Source organism: Lycorma delicatula, chromosome 12 (assembly GCF_047948215.1).
Source record: "Lycorma delicatula isolate Av1 chromosome 12, ASM4794821v1, whole genome shotgun sequence".
Classification (NCBI taxonomy): domain Eukaryota; kingdom Metazoa; phylum Arthropoda; class Insecta; order Hemiptera; family Fulgoridae; genus Lycorma; species Lycorma delicatula.
This window is the reverse complement of record NC_134466.1, coordinates 74,131,919-74,153,818: the sequence shown is the minus strand read 5'-3', so window position 1 is coordinate 74,153,818 and position 21,900 is coordinate 74,131,919. Positions and strand designations below refer to the sequence as shown.

The 21,900-nt window shown below is 31.3% G+C and overlaps 1 protein-coding gene across 1 annotated transcript in view; it reads left to right on the top strand.

The window, feature by feature from the left end:
* bel (ATP-dependent RNA helicase bel) overlaps positions 1-21,900 on the top strand; it is a 76,379-nt gene that overhangs the window by 31,915 nt on the left and 22,564 nt on the right. The window contains exons 6-10 of the mRNA XM_075380267.1: positions 1,549-1,776; positions 3,142-3,266; positions 7,859-8,129; positions 11,941-12,109; positions 15,374-15,555. Coding sequence (XP_075236382.1) covers positions 1,549-1,776; positions 3,142-3,266; positions 7,859-8,129; positions 11,941-12,109; positions 15,374-15,555 — 975 coding nt within the window. The remainder of the gene's footprint in view (positions 1-1,548; positions 1,777-3,141; positions 3,267-7,858; positions 8,130-11,940; positions 12,110-15,373; positions 15,556-21,900) is intronic.

The following is a 21,900-nucleotide window of genomic DNA, read 5'->3' as shown; positions in this document are numbered from 1 at the left end:
CTATTTAATTGAATAAACTGAAATGTCTGATGTTCAAGTTTGTACCCCTAATTAAACAATATCAGCTGTTCAAAAAAAAATTCCGTTATAACCTCTTTTGTTTATTTTAAAATTTGTTTTAATGTTTAATTGTTTTCAACTGAAATGTAGACGAGGGAAGAACAGAATGCTGTGAAAAGATTTTTTTTTAAAGGTCTAAAGGCCAAAATTCAGTCACAAATTTTTAAAAAGTGTGTTAACATTGAAAAATCTTTGTAAATGGATTGAACATTTAAACTGGGGAGAACTAGTATCACCAATTTTTATTGTATTGAAAGGCCAGTAAAAATTTTGATTGATGGTTAAAAAATTGTTTTAATGATGTTATTTGCAAGGACAGACTTGTAAAAATTTAGGAAATTGTTGAAATTTAAAATGCAGTTTTTGGCTCTGTCAAAAACTAAATTACTCTGACAAACTAAATTACTGCAAAACATTATCTAAGACAGTTTATTCAAAATCACAAAGACACCTGGATTCAAATTTGTATGCAATTTAAACAACTGTTTTTAGTGGAAGCTAATGCATCTTTAGATTGCGTAATAATGTATGATGAAACTTAGATTCCTAGTTTTGTGTTGGAATCCAAATATCAGAACATGGAATGAAAATATTTGAGTTCACTTGCCAGAAAAAGCTGTTTGTCAATTGGTGAAGTGATGCTAATGGTATGTTGAGATTTGGGAAATGCCCAATGTTTGCCCCTATGGTCTTCTGGTCTTCTTCGAAGAAGACCCTTTCAGGTCAACTGCTCCTGAGACGTGTGGTTAATTGAAACTCAACCACCAAAGAACACCAGTATCCACAGTCTAGCATTTAAAGCCATATAAAAGTAACTGCATTTACAAGAACTCATACCTTAGAACTCTTCACTTTGAAAATCAGGTGATTATACAGTCAATATGATCGGTTTCTCTAATATCAGTGTCATAGTTAACATTTTCAGTGCTAGATCACTCATCTTCAACATCTACTTACTTATCTACATTATTAAAATAACATTTATTAATGGTAATATATTTATATATATAAAAGTATTCACAAGCTTCTGGACGTATGCCTTAATACAATAAAAAGGCGGAACTAGATGTAGCTAAATCAATTACTAAAAAAATTAATTAAGAAATTTAATTTTTTGATATTTTCTTTTACCAATGAAGGCAAATTTACAAGATCGGCCATTCTTAAAACACATATCTGGTTGAAAATCATATTGCCATTTAAGAAAAATTAAAGAAATTAATTAATCGCATATAAAGAAACTTTAATATTACAGATAGCAACACAGACAACAGCTTTATGTATTTCATGTTCGTATTTATTTTGGACATTGCTGAAAACAAATTGTCATCACATTCCAGTTTAGTAACTGCAAGCATACTTTGTAAAATATGAAATCATAAATATACAATCACATTTTGGTCAGAGGATTAATGTATGTATAAAATTGTGTTTTTACTGTGTGTGTATTATTTTCTTCTGTATTTATTTTTTTAATTTTTTTTTCAGTTTGAGGATATCGAGATGACAGAAATCATAATGAATAATATTAATTTGGCTCGTTATGATAAACCGACTCCAGTACAGAAGTATGCTATTCCAATTATTATGTCACGTCGTGATGTAATGGCATGTGCTCAGACCGGGTCTGGTAAAACTGCAGCATTTCTTGTACCAATACTTAATCAAATGTATCAACGTGGACCTCAGGGATTTAACACTAACCCTAATGCTAGAGTATGTTAAAATGATTTATTTACTTAATTTAATGTCTGTTAGATTTTTGTCAAATTTAATGTCTATAGTAATTAGTTGTATTTTATTTATTCCTTAATATTTTATAATTACATTTCTATAACACTGCCTACTCCTTTATATATGAACTAATGTTAGTGTGTATCAAACTACCCCTTGGGCTGAAGATTATTATAAAGTAATGAAATAATCGAATAAATGTTTTAGGTTATCCACCTGCTGACTATTCCATCCAAGTTTTTTCTGATATTGTTAGTCATTTGATTATTATTACTTTTTTCATTAATTGGAAAACTTGTGCCGACATGTCTCATTGGCCTGATTCATTATCCTAGTGCATTCATTACCCTAGTAATGACTAGTATTAGTGCTTAATACTAGTATTATAAGCTGTGGTTTTTAGGTTTTTCTTGGCACCACTTCAGCGTTCTAGTTGCTAAATCCACTGATGCTACTGGTGACAAAGGGTGTGAGGGTTGAGATAGACAGTCTTCTTATCAAAGGATTATTAGATGAGATGATCAAACCCAGCCAGACGGTTAATGTTTGAAGGTACCTAGGTACCATCTTACCTATACTTCTTTGGGAACTGAGTTTTGGTCGAATTAAAAACCCCAAATTTCAGTATCTTTTTTATTATTGCTTTTGGGTTGTTGAATTCATATTCTCTACATATCATTTAAGAAGAAATTTTAATAGAAAAGTTTTATTAAAAAAATTTACATTAAAGATAGATTCACAGCAACAAAGACTGATCATTTACAGAACTATTCTTGCTTAGAAATGTTGAAGAGTTATAAAAGATACAAAAGATCATATACTGTGATAAATTTAGCGATAAAAACTCAAACCGTGAACTATGCCTGAAGGCATGGAAGCGCAATATCACTTTTCACCAAAAGCTGTATTGGAAGCCATAAACTGGTATTAAGAGATTTATCCGTAGAGTTGTCGGCGACATTTATAAGACTGCTGGAAATCCCAACAAGTATTTCAACATTATATGATCTTTTGAGTTTATCTGTGACTCAGTAAAATTTAAATATGCCCGTGATAAGCTAAGTAGGTCCATAATGCTTTTGTACCTAATAAAGGAGCTTTTAAAAAAGCATCAACCAGAGTTTAATCCAGTTGTAAATGCTATAAATGTGTTAAGGAGACGAGTAAAAAACCGAATAGAAAAAGCTGAAGTGGTGCCAAAAACTGTAGAATCAGCTACAGTTTATTGGCCTACAGAAGTAGCAATAGAACATAATTACAGAATATATGTTTTGTTAAGGTATTATATAAATTAAAAGAAAGCCAGGTAGATGAGTTTAAAAAATTTCTCTTTCTTTCTTTTCTCAGATTTATGGAAGACGAAAACAATTTCCATTGGGTCTTGTGTTGGCACCAACTCGTGAATTGGCCACACAAATACATTTAGAATCGAGGAAATTTGTGTATCGTTCTCGTCTTCGACCTTGTGTCGTGTAAGTATAATTATATTTTATACATATCTGTGACTAATTTCCATTATTTATAGATAGAAGCATTTTGGAATCTATATTAAAAACTAATATTGCTTGATTTTTTTCTAGTTACAATGATTTTAAAACGATAAGTAAAATTTATTTATTTGCAACAAAACTTTATTTACTAACTAGTTACCACTTATATATTAATACTTGTTATATTGTGTCAATAGTTTCTCTATACATCATTTAGAAACCTGTTGCTAATTTCGTAACCACTAAACTACAAATCAGAATTGAAAATGACTGCTACTTAAACATTCCTTTAGTTAAAGAAATAAAAATCATGGGGTCAGATAATAGGTGTTGTATAAAGAGAACTTGAATATTTTCTAGCCAAACTTTTGTACACCATTGCAGCTAAATGTGGGTGAGCATTATCTTTAAAAAAAAAAGTGGTTGGACAATGGCCCACATCATTTGTTTTTTGATTGCACTAGGTAAACCATTTTAGAGCGAGGTTATAAGATCATTGCTGATCCAGTTGATATGAAAACATGTGTCAAAGGCCAGTTTGGTTCCAAAAAGTACTCTCTAATTACTTGCTGTTACCTCAAAGTTTGCTTGGCTTCATAGTTTTTGAAGGATTTTTTGAGAGATTGGTCCTTACTTTCATTAATTTTTTGGCAAATTTAAATTCAATTGAACTACAAAATTTCAATTTTCTTTCTTGGTTGTTTTCCATTACATCTTTTCTTGTTTTCTTCTGATGGTACTGCAGGAACTTATTCAACACACATTTGTTTGTATTCAGCAACCGATGCAAGATTTTCAGTGGGAGAGATTTTGAAATTTGAAGAAGAGAGATTGATATCCATCAGTAGGAATCATCTTTATGAATTTCTTTGTCGTACTTTTTCTTCAGTCAGAAGAGAGGTTTATCCAGTTCAATCTTCGTTATTAACATTCCATCATTTTCCTTCATTGAACATGATGCACTTGATCCATAGCCTCATCACCATACAGGAAATATATAAGGAAGATTTATTTTCCTATAAATTTGTTCAAGGTAAACTATTCCATTTAAAAATGGATCGTACTACAAATTTCTCACAATTTATTTTGATGTTTTTTTTTTTTTTTACTTGTTAAATGCTAAGAAAAATAGTAATTACATGTTTAGTCTTCTAATGTTTCTGAAAATTAGCTAACATAACGGGAGGTAATTGACTTCATCTTTAGTGGGAGTGAGGGAGATGCTGCATTAACAAAGGGGCAGGTAGTTTTCTTATTTTGATGGTAATCATGTATTAAGTTGAATAAAATATATATACGAGGTATGGCTATTAAATAATGTAACTAATGTTGTTGTAAAATATTTTAAATTTATACATATTGTCCTCTTCAATATACACCCCTCCTCTATCCCTACAACACTCCATGCAAATTTTCTATTGTTCGAAACAGTGTTAGAAGTCTTCTTCTGTATGCTCTTTCATGACGCATGCCATTTTTTCTTTCACAGCTTCAACGATCTGAAATCTTGTTCCTTTTATTGCAGATTTGACGTTAGGGAATGAATAAAATTCACATGGTGCCAGGTCAAGCAAGTAAGGCGGATGGTCTAACATGGAAACGTCTTGACAGACGATGCAGTGTGAGCCGGTGTATTGCCCTGATGAAGAACCCATGATTTGTTCTTCCACAATTCGGGTTGTTTTTTTATTATTTTTTCATGTAGTTGAGCAAGGACCTAAAGGTTGATTAATAGTTTGACCTTCAGGAACCCAGTGAAGGTATACAATCCCATGAATATAAAAAAAACAATCATCATCGCTTTGAATTTTGATTTGCTCGTGGCTTCCAATGCATGGATTGACGCTTAGTTTCTGGATCATAAGTGAAAAACCAAGATTTATCACATGTTAACAGTCTTGAAGAAGTTTGGGTCATTTTCAGTGGCATTCATAGTGTCAGAACAAACATTTTCATGAGATTCTTTTTGTTTGATTGTGAGAATTTTAGACACCATTTTTGCACTTTGCATGTTAAAATTGTGTAAAATTTGCCTTACGCATTCTTTGTCAATTCCTATAGTTTCAGCAATCCCACAAATAGTTAACTGATGGTCAGATTGGATCAGATTACCGGTTTTTTCAATATTTTTTCTGTTTTTGATGTGGTAACGCGATCCGGGCAAACATCATCTTCATTGTCTTCTCGGCCATCTTGGAAACTCTTAAAACCACTCAAAAACCAACCCACGCACGTGATACACATTTGTTGCCGTATACCTTTTTTTTTATAAAAGTAAGTTTCAGTAGTGGTTTTTTCAAGTTTCATCTGAAATTTCACAACAATTCTTCACTCTAATAAAACAATTATCATTTTTCTGGTCAAACAGATGTTATCCAAACGAAGGCCACGGCCAGACTGATATGTCTAGAGAAACTGGAGTGGCATCGGAAAGAGAAGGCTTCATGCTACACAGCTGTCGGTAGTACAAATTTGGCGCATGCGCAGTTCTTCTTTAGTAGCATTAGTGCTGTTATTTAATAGCCACACCTTATATATATAAAACCTATATATAAAAGTGTTTGACTTGACCTAGATATTGTACTTTTTGCTGGAACATAATTTAGATTTGCTTTGATGCTGTCTTCACTTTAAAGAAACAGAGCTCCACCCAAAAGTTTCTTTTAACATTCATTTTGAAATTTATATTAATTGAGCCATTGTTGGGATTAATTTGTAAGAGCTCTTAAATCATCATAAAAAATAGTAATCATTGCCCATAATTAAAATATTGTTTTTAATTTAATGTATTTAAAAAAAAAGTAATACATATAAAATACTCTGTAATAAACTTACAAACTAATAATTAGTAGTTTTATAATTTTTTTGTAATATTTCTAGGAAGACTTTTTTAAATAAAAATATTAAGAACATGTATTCATAGCTCTTGGAAACCTTTCCAGAATTAACTTTTAGACTGTAGATCCTATTGTAGGGCTTTTTGGTTTTTGTTTCCCAACCTGGAAGTGTATGAGGAAATGATTGTCTTTGGTTTCTGAAAAAATTGATCTGTGTCTAGTACAGTGTCTGTTCTTTGAGGAGCCAATTTGTTCTCCCGATAAAGCATCGTTTAATTGTCTTATTTCATAATACAACCTATTTTGTGTGTTTTTCAGCTTATAAGAGAAATATTAACTTTTCAAGACCCCTACCCACTTATTACTTATTAACTATTCTTTCCCAACATATAATATACAGGGGGGGCATTCAATAATTAAAGAGACAAATTGATGCAGAAATGAAACAGTTTGTAGGAGAGTTTTATATTTTCATGACTTTAGATTGGCATCACTGGGATGAGCTGAGAATACCTGAAAGATAAAAATTGTTTTCTTTATAACCTTAATATTGCATTTAATGATGGCATGTCCGCTTGAAGTTTTCACATTAATTGAACAACATTCAGTGATCTATTTTTTGGTTTCTGAAGGTGAAAAATCGGCTAAAAACTTTTCTCGAATGATTTTACAGTACGGTGAAAGTTGTATGAACTGCAGATTATAAGTGGGTAGAAAAGTTAAAAAACGGTTGAACCTGACATGATGAGCATCGTTCTGGCCGGTCCGTTGAAGTGTCAACTCCTTCACTAGAAACCCGCATTGACGACATTATTCATGAAAACTGATGTATTACAGTTGAACGTATAGAAAAAACAATTGCAGTAACTGTTGGCACAGTTCATAATGTTATCGGTAATAAGCTCAAGTACAGCAAAACAAGTGCAAGGTGGGTCCTGAAAGAGTTAACGCAACGACACAAGGAAACAAGACTCAAAGTGTGTGCAGACTTGAAAGAATGCTATAAAAGGGAAGGTGACCCTTTTCTAAACAAAATTTTAACGTGTAATGAAACTTGGATTCACCATTTTGAACCAGAATCCAAAACACAAAGCATGGAATGGAAGCATACCAGCTCACCTATCCAAAAGAAATTCAGAATGCAAGTCATGTCGACTGTCTTTTGGGATGCCCAAGGTGTAGTCTTTTGTGATTATTTGGAAAATCTGTGTACAGTAAACGGTGTCTATTACTCAGACATCCTGATGAAAAAAAGTAAAGCCAGCAATGAGAGAAAAACACCGCAGATCTCAAAGAAATGGCGTGATATTGTTACATGACAGTGTTTACCCTCACACCACCCAGTTGGCCCAAGAAACCATTGAAAAAATGGATTGGGAGATACTACCACATTCTCTCTACCGTCCGGATTTGGCTTACTTCCATTTTCATTTGTTTGGTCTGCTCAAGGAGGCATTAGGAAAAGGTTCAGCAACAACGATAAGGTGAAAGAATTTGTGGTAAAGTGGCTCAAACAAAACAAAGACTTCTTTGCATCAGGTACAAAAAACTAGTTCATGTTGGGACAAGTGATTAATATTGGTAGGGATTATGTTGAGAAGTAGTAAAAGTCTCATTTTGTAAAAATACACAGTTTTTCTGTATCAATTTGTCACTTTAATTACTGACTGTCACTTGTATAAATGTTTTAATATATTTATTGAATGTATTATCTTATATTTTTTCTTTCATGCATAGTTATGGGGGAGCGCCTGTTGGTGATCAGATGCGAGACTTAGATCGGGGTTGCCATCTATTAGTCGCTACTCCAGGACGTTTGGTTGATATGTTGGATCGTGGAAAAATCGGTCTTGATAATTGCCGTTTTCTTATACTTGATGAAGCTGACAGAATGCTTGATATGGGCTTTGAACCTCAAATTCGAAGAATTGTTGAAAATGAATCCATGCCTAGAACCGGTGAACGTCAAACATTGATGTTTTCTGCAACTTTTCCTAAAGATATACAGGTATTAATTTTCTTGTATAATTTATTATGATGTCACATAGGCTTTTACATTCATGAAAGCGCTGCATTTCATTGCAGAAAGGTTAATTTAACATGATGTACAATAAAATATTCAAAACACATAAAATTTAGTAAATACACAATGAAATTTGATTATACAGTGCTTTCAAAAAGTAATCATGTACCTACATAAACACAATTATATGTTGAGTGATTGTATTTCATTTGATGTGAGTAATGGTTACTGCAAAAGTTAGTAATTCTACGTTGTGTGTGGTTAGCTTATGTAAGCCAGTCAGACTTGTAACCTTGAGGTGAGAAGGTGAGATTGTGTGTTTGTCAATAAGCACTCAGGATTTTCTCTTTCTGTGTGCACTCAGTATGATGTTAACTTCAAAACAGCAAATATTTCTCATTGAATAAATATTCAGCAACTGTAGTGGGTACATTCAGACAGCAGAAATACCAGTTTTCTGCTAGATTTCCAGACACACTAGTTACTAATTGACTAAATAGTATAATAGCAATAATTGAGAATTTAGGGAGGCAAGATCAGTAAAGTACTACGAGCGAATCTATAGACTATCAGAACTCTGTGAAAAAATTGCAAGACATCTTAGCTGCTGTGCAACATAGTCCCCAAAAGGACAAAAGTTCTTGTAAAAGTTGATGCGACAGAAAAACATCGGTGTTGCAAAATACAAATATTAGCAGTTAAAAATACTACAAGGTATGCAGTTATTTTGAACTGCATACCTTGTAAAACAATCCAAAATATCATCAGAATAGTTATTCTGATGATATTTTGGATTGTTTTCTATACCGATGGGACAGTTCCATTTATCAGGATATTTGCATTTCACGTGAATAACTTGTGGGTCTTTGAGAATCATTATGATGCTATCATCATCTATGTCTGTCATAGATAGTCTATCATCATCATTATGATGCTACTAAAAAATCTCAAGCACTGCTAGTCCTTTTAAAGACATCGCCTGTTGTCAACAAAATTAATGAATTTTGACTTAAGAAACTGTTACTGTTTGCAAGGAAGAGAACGGTTTCTAAAATTGATTCTCTGGTATCCCGTTGATGATGTCAAAGGTATTTGAAAAATCAAGAGAACCGACTACAGTTGTGTGTTTTCTATTTTTAGTACAAGTTTTTAGCCATCCAAGCACACAACAACACCATAAAGCCCAAGCCTGCTAGCAGGAGAGAATGGTTTACATAGTCAAAGGTCCTAACCAGTCAAAAAATAAGCCAGAAGCTCTCCATGACCTGTTTATTGTTAGATATTATTAAAGATTTATTACTTTTTAAAAATAGACTATGTTGATACTTTGTTGAACCTTCAAACATTTTTAGAGGAATGGTGTTATAGAACGTCGATTACTAAATTCTGTTGGCAAAACTGTTAAATACTGAAATATTTTTAACACTCTGTATTCACAGAAGTTTGGCAATATATCTATTTTAATGTAGTGATTAATAAAATATTAGGTTCTGCTATACATCCAGCACATAGTAATGTAATTGAAACAGTGGTATATGATTGTCGTCAGAAACCTCAGATGAAATTAAATTAAAATTATTAATCATTTTTAAATGTCTGAAATTGTGACTGGTTAAAATGAAACTATCATTTTATTTAGTTTTTGTAGTTTAGAGAAATAACATTCATTTTCAACCGGTTTACACAATTAGTTCTAATAAAGAGATTGATCAGACAAAAGTAAATTGAATAATTTCATCTCCTCCATCAGACACAGAAAAAAAAATCTTTTACTATGTTCTAAGCAGTCTTGATGTTGTTAGTACTGGATTTAGAAATCCTACAAGCATAATATCACTGATTAGAAAGAGAAGTACAGTTTGTATTTGCATCACTAATTGGTTTGTGTACTCGGTTCAGGCCAGACTTATTATTATTATTCAATATTTTTGACTGAATGATATAACAATTGCCATACATTTTTTCTATCCTGCCCTTTTTGCATCAGACTGAAGCAATATTTGTATAGATGTTGTTATACTGTAATAGCTATATTTCTTTTATCAAAATTCCATGTTTATTTTGTATTTTCCAATAAAAGTTTTTCATTTAAGTGCGTTTACATTTATCTGGTTGAGGTTAAAAATCAATGAAAAACAGCCTCTTCCTATTCCAGCAAATGAATGCCATGATCTTATTTTTATCTTGACATTTTGCATTTTTTAACAGTGAATTTTAGTATTAACACTGCTTTGAATGACATTTATTGTGATTTATCCGCATTTCATCTCCTGTCAAAATCTAACCAAGAAACTTAGAATCTCCTGACATGGGGAATTCTTGCACCTTAATCATTTAATTTTTCTTATGACCTTCTCAACATTTTTAGCAGTTGACACATGAAACTGACAAAGGCATTTGGCCATTCACATCTTTCAGTAATATATATATATGTTGATTATGAAATATGAATTTCTATATTTTTACTATATTGTAATTATAATTTTATAAAATCTTATACAATTACGTAGGTAAAATGTAAAGGGTGGAGCAGAGGAAACGCGTATTTTTCACTACTGAATAACTTCGGTAGTTTTAATTATAGAAAAAAAAGTTTTACATTAAATAATAATATCCAACATTTCATTTGATGCAGCTTGAATTTCTTGATGAATGAAAATTGTTAGGTCTGCGATTATGTATGGCTTGTTCATGTACGCTCTTGATTTCAGGTAGCCCCACAAAAAGAAGTAACAGATCTATAGATTTGGAGAGCAGGGGGACCAAGAAACATTGCCGAATTATGAAATTACATGTCCAGAAAACATTTGGTAAACCGCTTCAATCGATGCTCTCGCCGTGCGAGCTGTGGCACCTTCCTGTTGGAACTACATTTCTCTCGTGTTCATTCGATGCCTTTTCAGTTCCTGGACGCAGGAAGTTGTTTTAACATGTGGATGTAGCACGCTGATGTCTCTGTAACTGCGGTTCCCCCTTCTTCAAAAATGTAAGAACCAATAAGCCCTGTCTTGGAGACACTGCACCATACTGTTACTTTTCAGCTGTGGAGAGGTCTTTGGTGTTTTTCATGCGGGTTTCCTGACGCCCAGTACTGACAGTTCTTACATTAATGTAGCCATCCAGGTGGAAATGGGCTTCATCACTTGTCATTATTAGGGCGTTCGCATCTTCTGTAAGAATGGGTTCATTATGCCACAAAATCCCTTTTCAGTTATCTGCTGGACGATGATTATTTTGTATCACTGAAATTTGAGATCGCCGTGTAAGGTGCGATGAAACAAACGACATGACATACCCAGCACTTCAGCCTGTCGCCTAGCGGATCATTTCAGACTAGCAAGAACTGTCCTTCTCATTCTCTCTATGTTTTCCGGATTTCAGACTGAACAGGGGAAGGCCAGGTGGTTTTTTGTCATCACAGATCCAGTTTTTTAAACACTTCAACCCGTCGAAGTATGGTGTTTCGATCTGGAACTGTACCTCGACGTTCAACATAAAAATTTTAATGGTAAAGATGTTGAACTGTGACCGCAGAATCATTGTTTTTAGAAAAACTGCTTGACAGCAAACACACTATGTTCTGCACCCCATAGCGGCTGAAACCGTGTAGTCTGAGCTGTCTGCCATAAATCACTGAAGGTCAATAACCCCAGTCGCTGCTGAGTACTAGCAATTTAAAACAAAAAAGGCTTTTTTCTGCTCCACCCTTTATTTATCTACCTGCACGTGGGTATTGTGTTTATTGTTGTACTTAAAATAAGTAAAAATGAAACATTGATTTTTTTTCTTTTTCTAGATGCTTGCACGTGATTTTTTGGATAATTATATATTTTTAGCGATCGGACGTGTCGGATCGACTTCAGAGAATATAACACAGAAAGTAATATGGGCAGAAGAAAATGACAAACGATCTTTTTTATTAGATCTATTGAATGCTGCATTCCATAGAGATGAAGATGTGCCAGGTAATCAGCCCATTCTGTTTAGTTAAATTTTATAATACATTATATTTGGTTGTCGGTTCTATATCCAGCATTGTACAGTACTTGGATTACAGAGTTTCATGCTGTTTACAAGGTATTATGCGTTTTAATGTCTGAATTAGATTTCAACATGACTTGATAGGAGCAAACCACGTTAAAATGCTAGTAGCAGCTGAAATGTTTTCAGCCTTATTGAAAGAGGAATGAGCTACAGTAGTTAAAGGTGCCTGCTGTTCTGCTTGTTAGTAAAGTTCCACGCTTGGTAGGTTCCATTTTTTCTCAAGTTTCTGTAATCCTTCCAAAAAAAATTATTTTTGTATTTGGTAATTGAAATACAGCTCCGGTCCCCATTTATGTAAGAGCTCCTTCCTTTCAGGTACTTTTTAAGGTTCGGAATTAGGAAATAGCCAAAATGAGGGAAATCATAAATGGGTCAATCCATTTGAAGTGTCCCAAAAAAACATACTTTAGTTGCTGGACCAATTAAAAAAAAAAAATTGAAACTTACCTGCTTGCTTCAGGACCTTAAAACTATTTTTTTCATTTTTTGTTTATGCAGTTTATCTGTGACGACCATTTTTGTTATGGTGCACACAACCAATTTTTGTGATTGTAAGAGTTTACGGAAAAAATCATGACTAAAAAATTATTGGTTCTAGAAGGATAAAACAAAAAGCCATTAATCATATTTTCTCAAGGTAAATGATTGGTCCAGTGGTTTATTTACCTATCTCTATTCTTTCTGTGAGAAAATGACCAATAAGTTGAACATGAAAAACAGTGAACTTTCACTTTTGGTAATTTTTTTTCAGTATTTTCTATTCGTACCAGCCCTAAATTCTCAAAACATCTGTCTTACAATCCTGGCAAGATCCATTTTGGGTAAAAAAAATCCTGCTCCTTCTGTTATACATTATTCTTTTCTTGTTATTAACTTTGGATTATCCTCCTTTCTGTCGCCTTTAAATAGCTTTTATATCTTTTATTTAAAATTGAATTGTTTGTCTATTAATGAAACATTACTTTTTACTTGTCTTGCTTTGGAAAAGATTATTATATATGTTAACATTATAACTTCTTAAACTATTAGTGTTATAGTTATGATACCAAAGAAAGCAGGGGCAGATAAATGTGAAGAATACAGAACAATTAGTTTAACTAGTCATGCATCAAAAATCTTAACTATAATTTTATACAGAAGAATTGAGAGGAGAGTGGAAGAAGTGTTAGGAGAAGACCAATTTGGTTTCAGGAAAAGTATAGGGACAAGGGAAGTAATTTTAGGCCTCAGATTAATAGTAGAAGGAAGATTAAAGAAAAACAAACCAACATACTTGGCGTTTATAGACCTAGAAAAGGCTTTCGATAACGTAGACTGGAATAAAATGTTCAGCATTTTAAAAAAATTAGGGTTCAAATACAGAGATAGAAGAACAATTGCTAACATGTACAGGAACCAAACAGCAACAATAACAATTGAAGAACATAAGAAAGAAGCCCTAATAAGAAAGGGAGTCCGACAAGGATGTTCCCTATCTCAGTTACTTTTTAATCTTTACATGGAACTAGCAGTTAATGATGTTAAAGAACAATTTAGATTCGGAGTAACAGTACAAGGTGAAAAGATAAAGATGCTACGATTTGCTGATGATATAGTAATTCTAGCCGAGAGTAAAAAGGATTTAGAAGAAACAATGAACGGCATAGATGAAGTCCTACGCAAGAACTATCGCATGAAAATAAACAAGAACAAAACAAAAGTAATGAAATGTAGTAGAAATAACAAAGATGGACCGCTGAATGTGAAAATAGAAGGAGAAAAGATTATGGAGGTAGAAGAATTTTGTTATTTGGGAAGTAAAATTACTAAAGATGGACGAAGCAGGAGCGATATAAAATGCTGAATAGCACAAGCTAAACGAGCCTTCAGTAAGAAATATAATTTGTTTACATCAAAAATTAATTTAAATGTTTGGAAAAGATTTTTGAAAGTGTATGTTTGGAGTGTCGCTTTATATGGAAGTGAAACTTGGTCAATCAGAGTATCTGAGAAGAAAAGATTAGAAGCTTTTGAAATGCGGTGCTATAGGAGAATGTTAAAAATCAGACGGGTGGATAAAGTGACAAATGAAGAGGTATTGCGACAAATAGATGACGAAAGAAGCATTTGGAAAAATATAGTTAAAAGAAGAGACAGACTTATAGGCCACATACTAAGGCATCCTGGAATAGTCGCTTTAATATTGGAAGGACAGGTAGAAGGGAAAAATTGTGTAGGCAGGTCACGTTTGGAGTATGTAAAACAAATTGTTAGGGATGTAGGATGTAGAGGGTATACTGAAATGAAATGACTAGCACTAGATAGGGAATCTTGGAGAGCTGCATCAAACCAGTCAAATGACTGAAGACAAAAAAAAAAAAAAGCTATTACCCTTATTTTCAAATTTCATTTTTTATTTCTTGCTTCTTCTTTCATATAGAGATTATAAATTGAACGTTATATTTTATCTTACTCCTTTCTGCATTACAGGTAGTCTTCCTTGTTTTCTACTTAAATTATAGGTATCTGCATTTTGTAAAAATTTTAGACAACTTTTTTTTTAACTACAGTACTGTATAATTTTACTAAAAATCATTAACAATATATTCCATTGTACGTTATATACCTTATATCAGTATTTTTTATAATATTATTTTTCATACTAGATTTTTTTTAGCCCCTCTTTGCTAATTAAAGGTATTCTTTCTTTAATATCATTTATATTTTCATTAAAATTATTTAGTATTGTATATTTCTTATTTTATGGAACTTAATAAATCACAAAAAGAATTTATAAAACTTTAATCAATAACAGCTTTTTTTATACTTTTTAAAATTTGAATATGTAGTAATGTTTTTCCTTCTTTAGAAATCAATTGTAATCTAATTATTTAATCTAAAGGTAAGCTGTGTATATCAATTTTTGACTTAACTATAGTGTATTAAATAAATAAAAATGTGCTTAACTATTGTACAGAGGCATAAAAGATTAGGTGTGTGATAAAAAGATAAATTGTGTAAAGTTTATGAAGTACTTTAATTTATATTGCTCACTACTCGCTTAGCCTCAGTTTAAAAGTCTTCCATCATTATAATTTTCTCTTGCTATATTTACATTGGAAATGTTATACAAATAATCTCAATATTTATTATATGCATTGTGTAGTAGATTATTAATAAAGTTATTCATGTTCAATAATTTTTAGCTAATGAGTCTTTAACTTTGGTTTTCGTGGAGACAAAAAAAGGAGCAGATTCTCTAGAAGATTTCCTTGATCGGGAAGGATATCCAGTCACATCAATTCATGGTGATCGCAGTCAAAAAGAACGGGAAGATGCATTAAAACGATTCCGCTCTGGCCAATCGCCAATTCTTGTTGCGACTGCAGTGAGTTATGACTTTTGTGATTATAGTATTTAATTTAATGTGTTTGTAACCTAAACAAAGTTAACAACTAGAATCTGCTAGTTTTAACACCCTATTAACCGATACATTTCAGCATTTTTTTTTTTATATTTATATACCAGTTAGATGGTTTATTCAGTTTCAAACGCTATTTTATAACTAACTCTAATCCTATATCTATAAATTATATAATAAATTTACCCAAATCATCTTCTCATTTCGTCCTCTTTTAATGTAAAGATAGATTACATTTTCATCCTCATTATCAATCCTTAGAAATCCTGTTTGGTCTAGATTTTTTAATTTACCACAATTTTTTTTAAACATTTAATGGCAGTATTTCTAAATTTTTGACTTTACACATATGTGGGTTTGATGAATATCCATTTAATTTTCAGAAAGAATTAAATTAATGGTTACAAATTTTTTTTGCCTTCTCAGTATATTTTACATTTCATAATTTGTTAATATTTGGGTAATAAAACTAATTTGAAATTATCATTAAAATTAAACTTTGTATTTATGTTATTTTAATAATTAAACCAAAACCATTTTAAAGTTCACATAATCCAATGTCCAGAAGGTTGATATTTACATTTTCACACACAATGGAGAACCATTCTTTTCTAAAGCGTATACTGATGCCAACATTACAGATGATCATAATAGCTGCAGATTTGTTATGTAACTTATGGGTTACCGATCGAGCCCTACTTTTAACATGGGCATTACAGTTTCATTAAGCTGTTAGTAAACTGATTGAAGGAAAAACAAATGAAACACAATATTAAAAAAGATAACCGACCTTTATTGTACTAATATATATGATGTGCGTCTGCTAAATAATGAGACTCTTTCTACTTCTTGGGAGAGTAGTGAGAATTGATTGTGATCCCTTTGACAGAGACCTTGAACATATCTGAACCTGTATGACAAACATCATCACTCAGTGGTTCAATTGATTGTGAGTCATCATTTAATGCGGTTATGTGTGCTGGAACAATGCTTTAAGTTGAGTGACATTTCATTTTAAAATCTTTAGTAAAATTGAATAAAACACTGATGGAATGTTATCAAATTATTACTGAGAAGACTGCATCCACATTTTGTGCACATGGGTTGAGTTGGATGAAGATTCAATAAAAGATATCAGAACATGTAAAATTATAAACGCCGCAGTTGATCTTCCACTTCTATTTCCTGGATGGACTGTTTCCTGTTGACTATTTCCTGGATGGCATCAATAATATTTGTCTTCAATCCCTGCAGGATATATGGATTGCTCCTAAAAACACAATTTCTTTTAAGTAACCCCATAGGTAGAAGTCTGGACTAGTCAAATCGGGGATCTTGGTGGCCACAATCTTTTAGAAATGATTCTTCCACTGAAGAAAATCCTATATCATCTTTAGAGTAGAACAAGTAATGTGGCAAATAATGCTGTCATATTGCAACCAGCAGTCATGCCCAACTTCTTGCAGTAAGGCTATGAACTGTTGGATAATTTCTTGGTGGATGGCAGCATCCACAGTTTTTTTTTTTTAAAAAAACAAGTGTCCTATTATTCATCCCCTTGAAACTGCACACCATACGCTGATTTTTTGTAGTATAAATGGTTTTTCAGTATCCCACGTCTGGTAGTTCTAACTATTAACATACCCACCAAGGCGAGACTACGCTTCATCTGTGAAAAACACTTGATCTAAAATGCCAGAGTTATCTCTAATTAAGTTCTTGATATCCATTGACAATAGTAAACTCTTTTAGCATGATCAGCATTAGTTAGCTCATGGAAAACCTGCATTCAGTACAGATAACATTTCAAGATTCTTCTTGCTGCAGTGTGTGATATATAACCTAATGAAACGTTCCTTTCCCGGCTTAGTCTGTAGATATTTACAAGGAGATCTTGTAAATGCCCCTTTAATGTTCTGTTTGACCTCCATTGTTAAAACTGATCTTTGTCGAGCATGTCTGGTCTAACACCAAACATGTTTCACAAAAAATTTTTTAACTAACTTCTGAATACCACATTTCACTGGTGTTTCCTTTTCAAATTTCTCCGTGAACTTTCGCCGACAAAACATGAGATTTCATCTCTAAATAAGTTTTCATCACGAATACATTCAGCAGTCAACCACATTTTGACAAACAGCAGCACACGATTATGATGCAACCTTGTTCAAAAGCCAATGCTAGAAACAGACTGGCAATACTTAAATACAAAAAAGTGGATTTGCAGACCTCCCCACCGCAACTCCAGTCGTATCAACATTTTCCGCATTATTTTACCCATCTCACACCAATATATGCATTTTAAGAAAGATATGATGCATTTAGTATAAAATACTGAGTGATGAGGCCTCTTGTAAGTTGAACTCTTTATTTTAATTAAATCTTGCATGTTAATATAGAATTTGTTTAATGATATTAAAAGAAAACTGGTAATTTGAACCTGTCTGCCTGGGTGCAAACTGAAAATTACGAATCTGACAATTTTATGCCTCTTTTTTCATGCATGTTCTCTGCATTCCTTTTTAGATTTAAATTGTATCTCAGCTGTATTTTTCAATTTGAATAAATGAGCTGTCATTTTGTTCACAATAAAAGGCTTAACAATTTATGTAATAAAAAATTACTCATTGTAACTGATATTTATGGAATTATTTAAAAATTTAAATTTGCTATTTTGTAATTTTAAAAAGTAATATTTTTGAACTTATTTATTTTGTAGAAGATGTTTAGGTACATATATATCAAAATTTCATTAAAATATCTCAGTTTATATTTATGAGGTGTATGTTTTTATTGTAAAAATACAAAATGGCAAACAGAGGGAAATGAAACAAGCAGTAATGTTTTACTGAAGTTACGTTTACATATTGTTTTTTTTTTTTCAAATTTTGGGCCCAAAATAAAATGTAAAGAGGACTGTGCCTAAAGTAAGCCTTCAAAGGACAGTCAACAATCAAATTGTTACACCTTCTGAAATGTAGAATTATTGCAAAAACAATATTAAAAATCTGACATTTATTTTGTGCTCTAATGAAAATATTCAAGAGATTAAAGAATAAAAAAATTCCAGGCGATGATAACACGCAGGCGTTTTTCGCCCCTCCCAAAAAAAAAAATTAAACATCGGTTCAATTGGAACATATTTTAAAGATTCTCATGCCTTCAGAGCTTTTTCTGTCAACTACTGAAAGAGGACACAACATTACACCAAAGATGAAAGAGGACTTATCAGTCCTACTCAATAAAAAAATGGCAGGAGCACTAAGTTATGTTAAGTTTGTTATCAAAAAGTACAAGATTTATTCATAACTTCCATCATTTTGTAATTGACTATTTATTAATTATCAATTTATTCGTTCTAATGAGTTTAGTTGTAATTTTTATAATCTGAAAAAAATACATATCATCAGTATTTTTGGATATGTTGTATGTGGTTAGAAGGAACTGTGTTTTTAATGGTTTTGTTGGCTTCATTACTCATCAACCCCTTTGAGTAACAAAAAAATTTTATATGGTTTTAAAGTATGAAAAGTAGTTACTGCTGTAAACATTTCAGATTTTTGCCACCTGTCCTACATGTGGGTTTTGGGCCCCAGAAATGCAACATTTTCAAAATCGTATGATTGGCGACTATTTTTTTTTTTAATGAAAAACACTGTAACAGTGCAATTTTTTATAAGTACTACTGGTACAGAAGAGTTAAAAGGTAAAAAACAGGCTTAAGTTACCCTAATCCCTTCATTATTTATTTTGGGCCAAAAATTAAAAAAAACAACAATTTGTAAACGTAACTTCAATAAACATTACAAGATTTTGTTATGTAACAAAATTAATTTGGAGTACACTAAGATGAAGTTCCATCTTTACTCTTTCCAAAATGTTCCTTTTGACCTTCTGTATGTTGTAAATTAAGAATTCTACAGCTCATGGAAAAAGTGCTGAAAATGGCCGTTTTTACCTGTTGGCAAGTTAGAAAATAATTTGTTACTCAAGAAAAATTTTTTTTTAAATATAAAAAAATATTTTTTGGCCACTACACGGTGGGTAGTTATCAAATATCATCAAAATCAAAAATAGTGATCATTTGTTGAATTAAAATGGAATAACCTACTACTTAGTATAGAATATTTAGATAAGACATATTTAAGACATTCAAATTGGAACATTAGTATATAGAAAATCTATCTAATAACACAACAATTCATAAAAAATCGAATTACCCTTGTTCTCATAAAATTAACATATATACAAATATGATTATTAGAGAAAGGAAATACACACATAATAACAAAGAAAAGTTAAATAATGAAATAAACATCATAAAACATGTAGCATTTGAAAATGGATATGATACTATTTTAATTAATAATATTTATAAAAAAACAACTATCAAAATACAATAAAAAATAACTAACTACCTTACAACCAATACATAATAAGACAAAAAAAAAGAAAAAATATACATTTAATATCATTGAAAACATTACTGAAATCTACAACAGAGAAATCCAATATACAAACCTAATAATCGCATAAAACAACGAACAATCTGTGTGAGATTTATAAAACTAAATGTAATGACTGTGATGGTATTTATATAGGTAAAACAAATAGATCCTTTAAAACAAGATTTCTTTAACATTATAGAAATTATAAAAATAATAAATAATATGTATCTAATATGGGAGACTATCTATCTAATAAACAATAAACATTCAAAATTTTAAAAACATTAGAAATTAATAATTACATAAAATTAAATAAATTAAAAAATATTACATATATAAACACAAACAAAATTTCAATTTGATAAACCATCTCACATTTTTTAAAGGAAGAAACATTCATATAAGACGTACAACAAAGAACACCTCTCGTTTAAATTAATATGCGATTTTCATTATTTTAGTATTTTTATTTTGCAATAATGGAATTACTTCAATCATGACTGAGGATGCGGGATCCCGCAGAAATTGTTAATGAAGAATTACAGTAAGATATGTCGTATCTCTATATTCCATACTTGGTGGTTTATTTAATAGAATTTAAATGTATATGTGTGTGTGTGTGTGTATATATATATATATATATATATACAGCAAAATTTCAAATATTTGGGTCAGATTTTTTTATTCAAGATATTGTTTAGAATTAATGTTGAATATTCCCCACCAAAAAATTTGATTAAAATTTTGTCATTGTAAATAACTTACTTTCATTGTGCTAAACCTCAATCTTCTAAGACCACTCACTACACAAACAATCAAAAATTCAAAATTGTGAAAACTTCCCTTCCCTTTTTTAATTTTTTCTAGTATTGATTGCCCTTCATATAGAAATTTTTTTTGCTATTTTCAAAGAATTTAAGTTGAACCAGTCAGGAGATAATTGTCAGATTCAGGTCAACACATACATTCATATATATCTTCCAAAAATTTCTAAGGGTTTAAAATTTAAGGGTTTTTTTAGATTCAAAGGTTGTGAAACATCGACATTCACAGAAAACCTGACATTGAGCTTTAGACTGTTCACTACACTATCCCTTTGATTTTGATTTATAGCTGCTATATTGCAGCAATAAATCTATAGCCGTGAAAATAAAAATTAGTGTATAGTAAATTATAAATTAAACCCATTATTTTATTGAAAAATTTTACATTTTTGCCAAAATTTTGTGAAAAACTGCCGATAAGATTTTAAGAATATTGATCAAGTTCTCTTTTTAAAAGTAAATTTAAAGCATTGCTTTAAATTAACCATGTCATATAACCATGTTGTAAACTTAATGATTGTGTAAACTTTTTCTTTTGTAAATTTATTTTACTGTTACAGTGATTTTTAATGGTCATGGCTATCTAATATATATGTATATGCGCCATTTAGTTCATACTTTGTGCCAAATGTTTGTTTTTTAGTCTTTATTTCTTTCAATGTCTTCTGTACAATATTATTGGGGTTTTTGTAAAATAAATTAGGCTGATTATCAGTGGACTTGAAGTTGACATCTGTAACACCATTGAGCAAGGGGTGATTTTTTTAAAAATAAGAGAACTGGAAGCATACTTTAGATATTTGGAGTCGTAATTAAGCTTGTTTCACATGTAAAGTTATATATATATATATTTTTTGTAATTGTTTTTTTGTTAATTGATTTATTAAGATAAAACATTAGTTTCGTTAATAAAAAGTTATTTAACTTTATACATTTCTCTACTAATGCCTGAAAATTTTGTCTGGATGAAACTCTCAACCGTTCACAATAGTAGATTATTATTTTGTCATAATATTTTTTTTATTAACTTTTATTCTAAA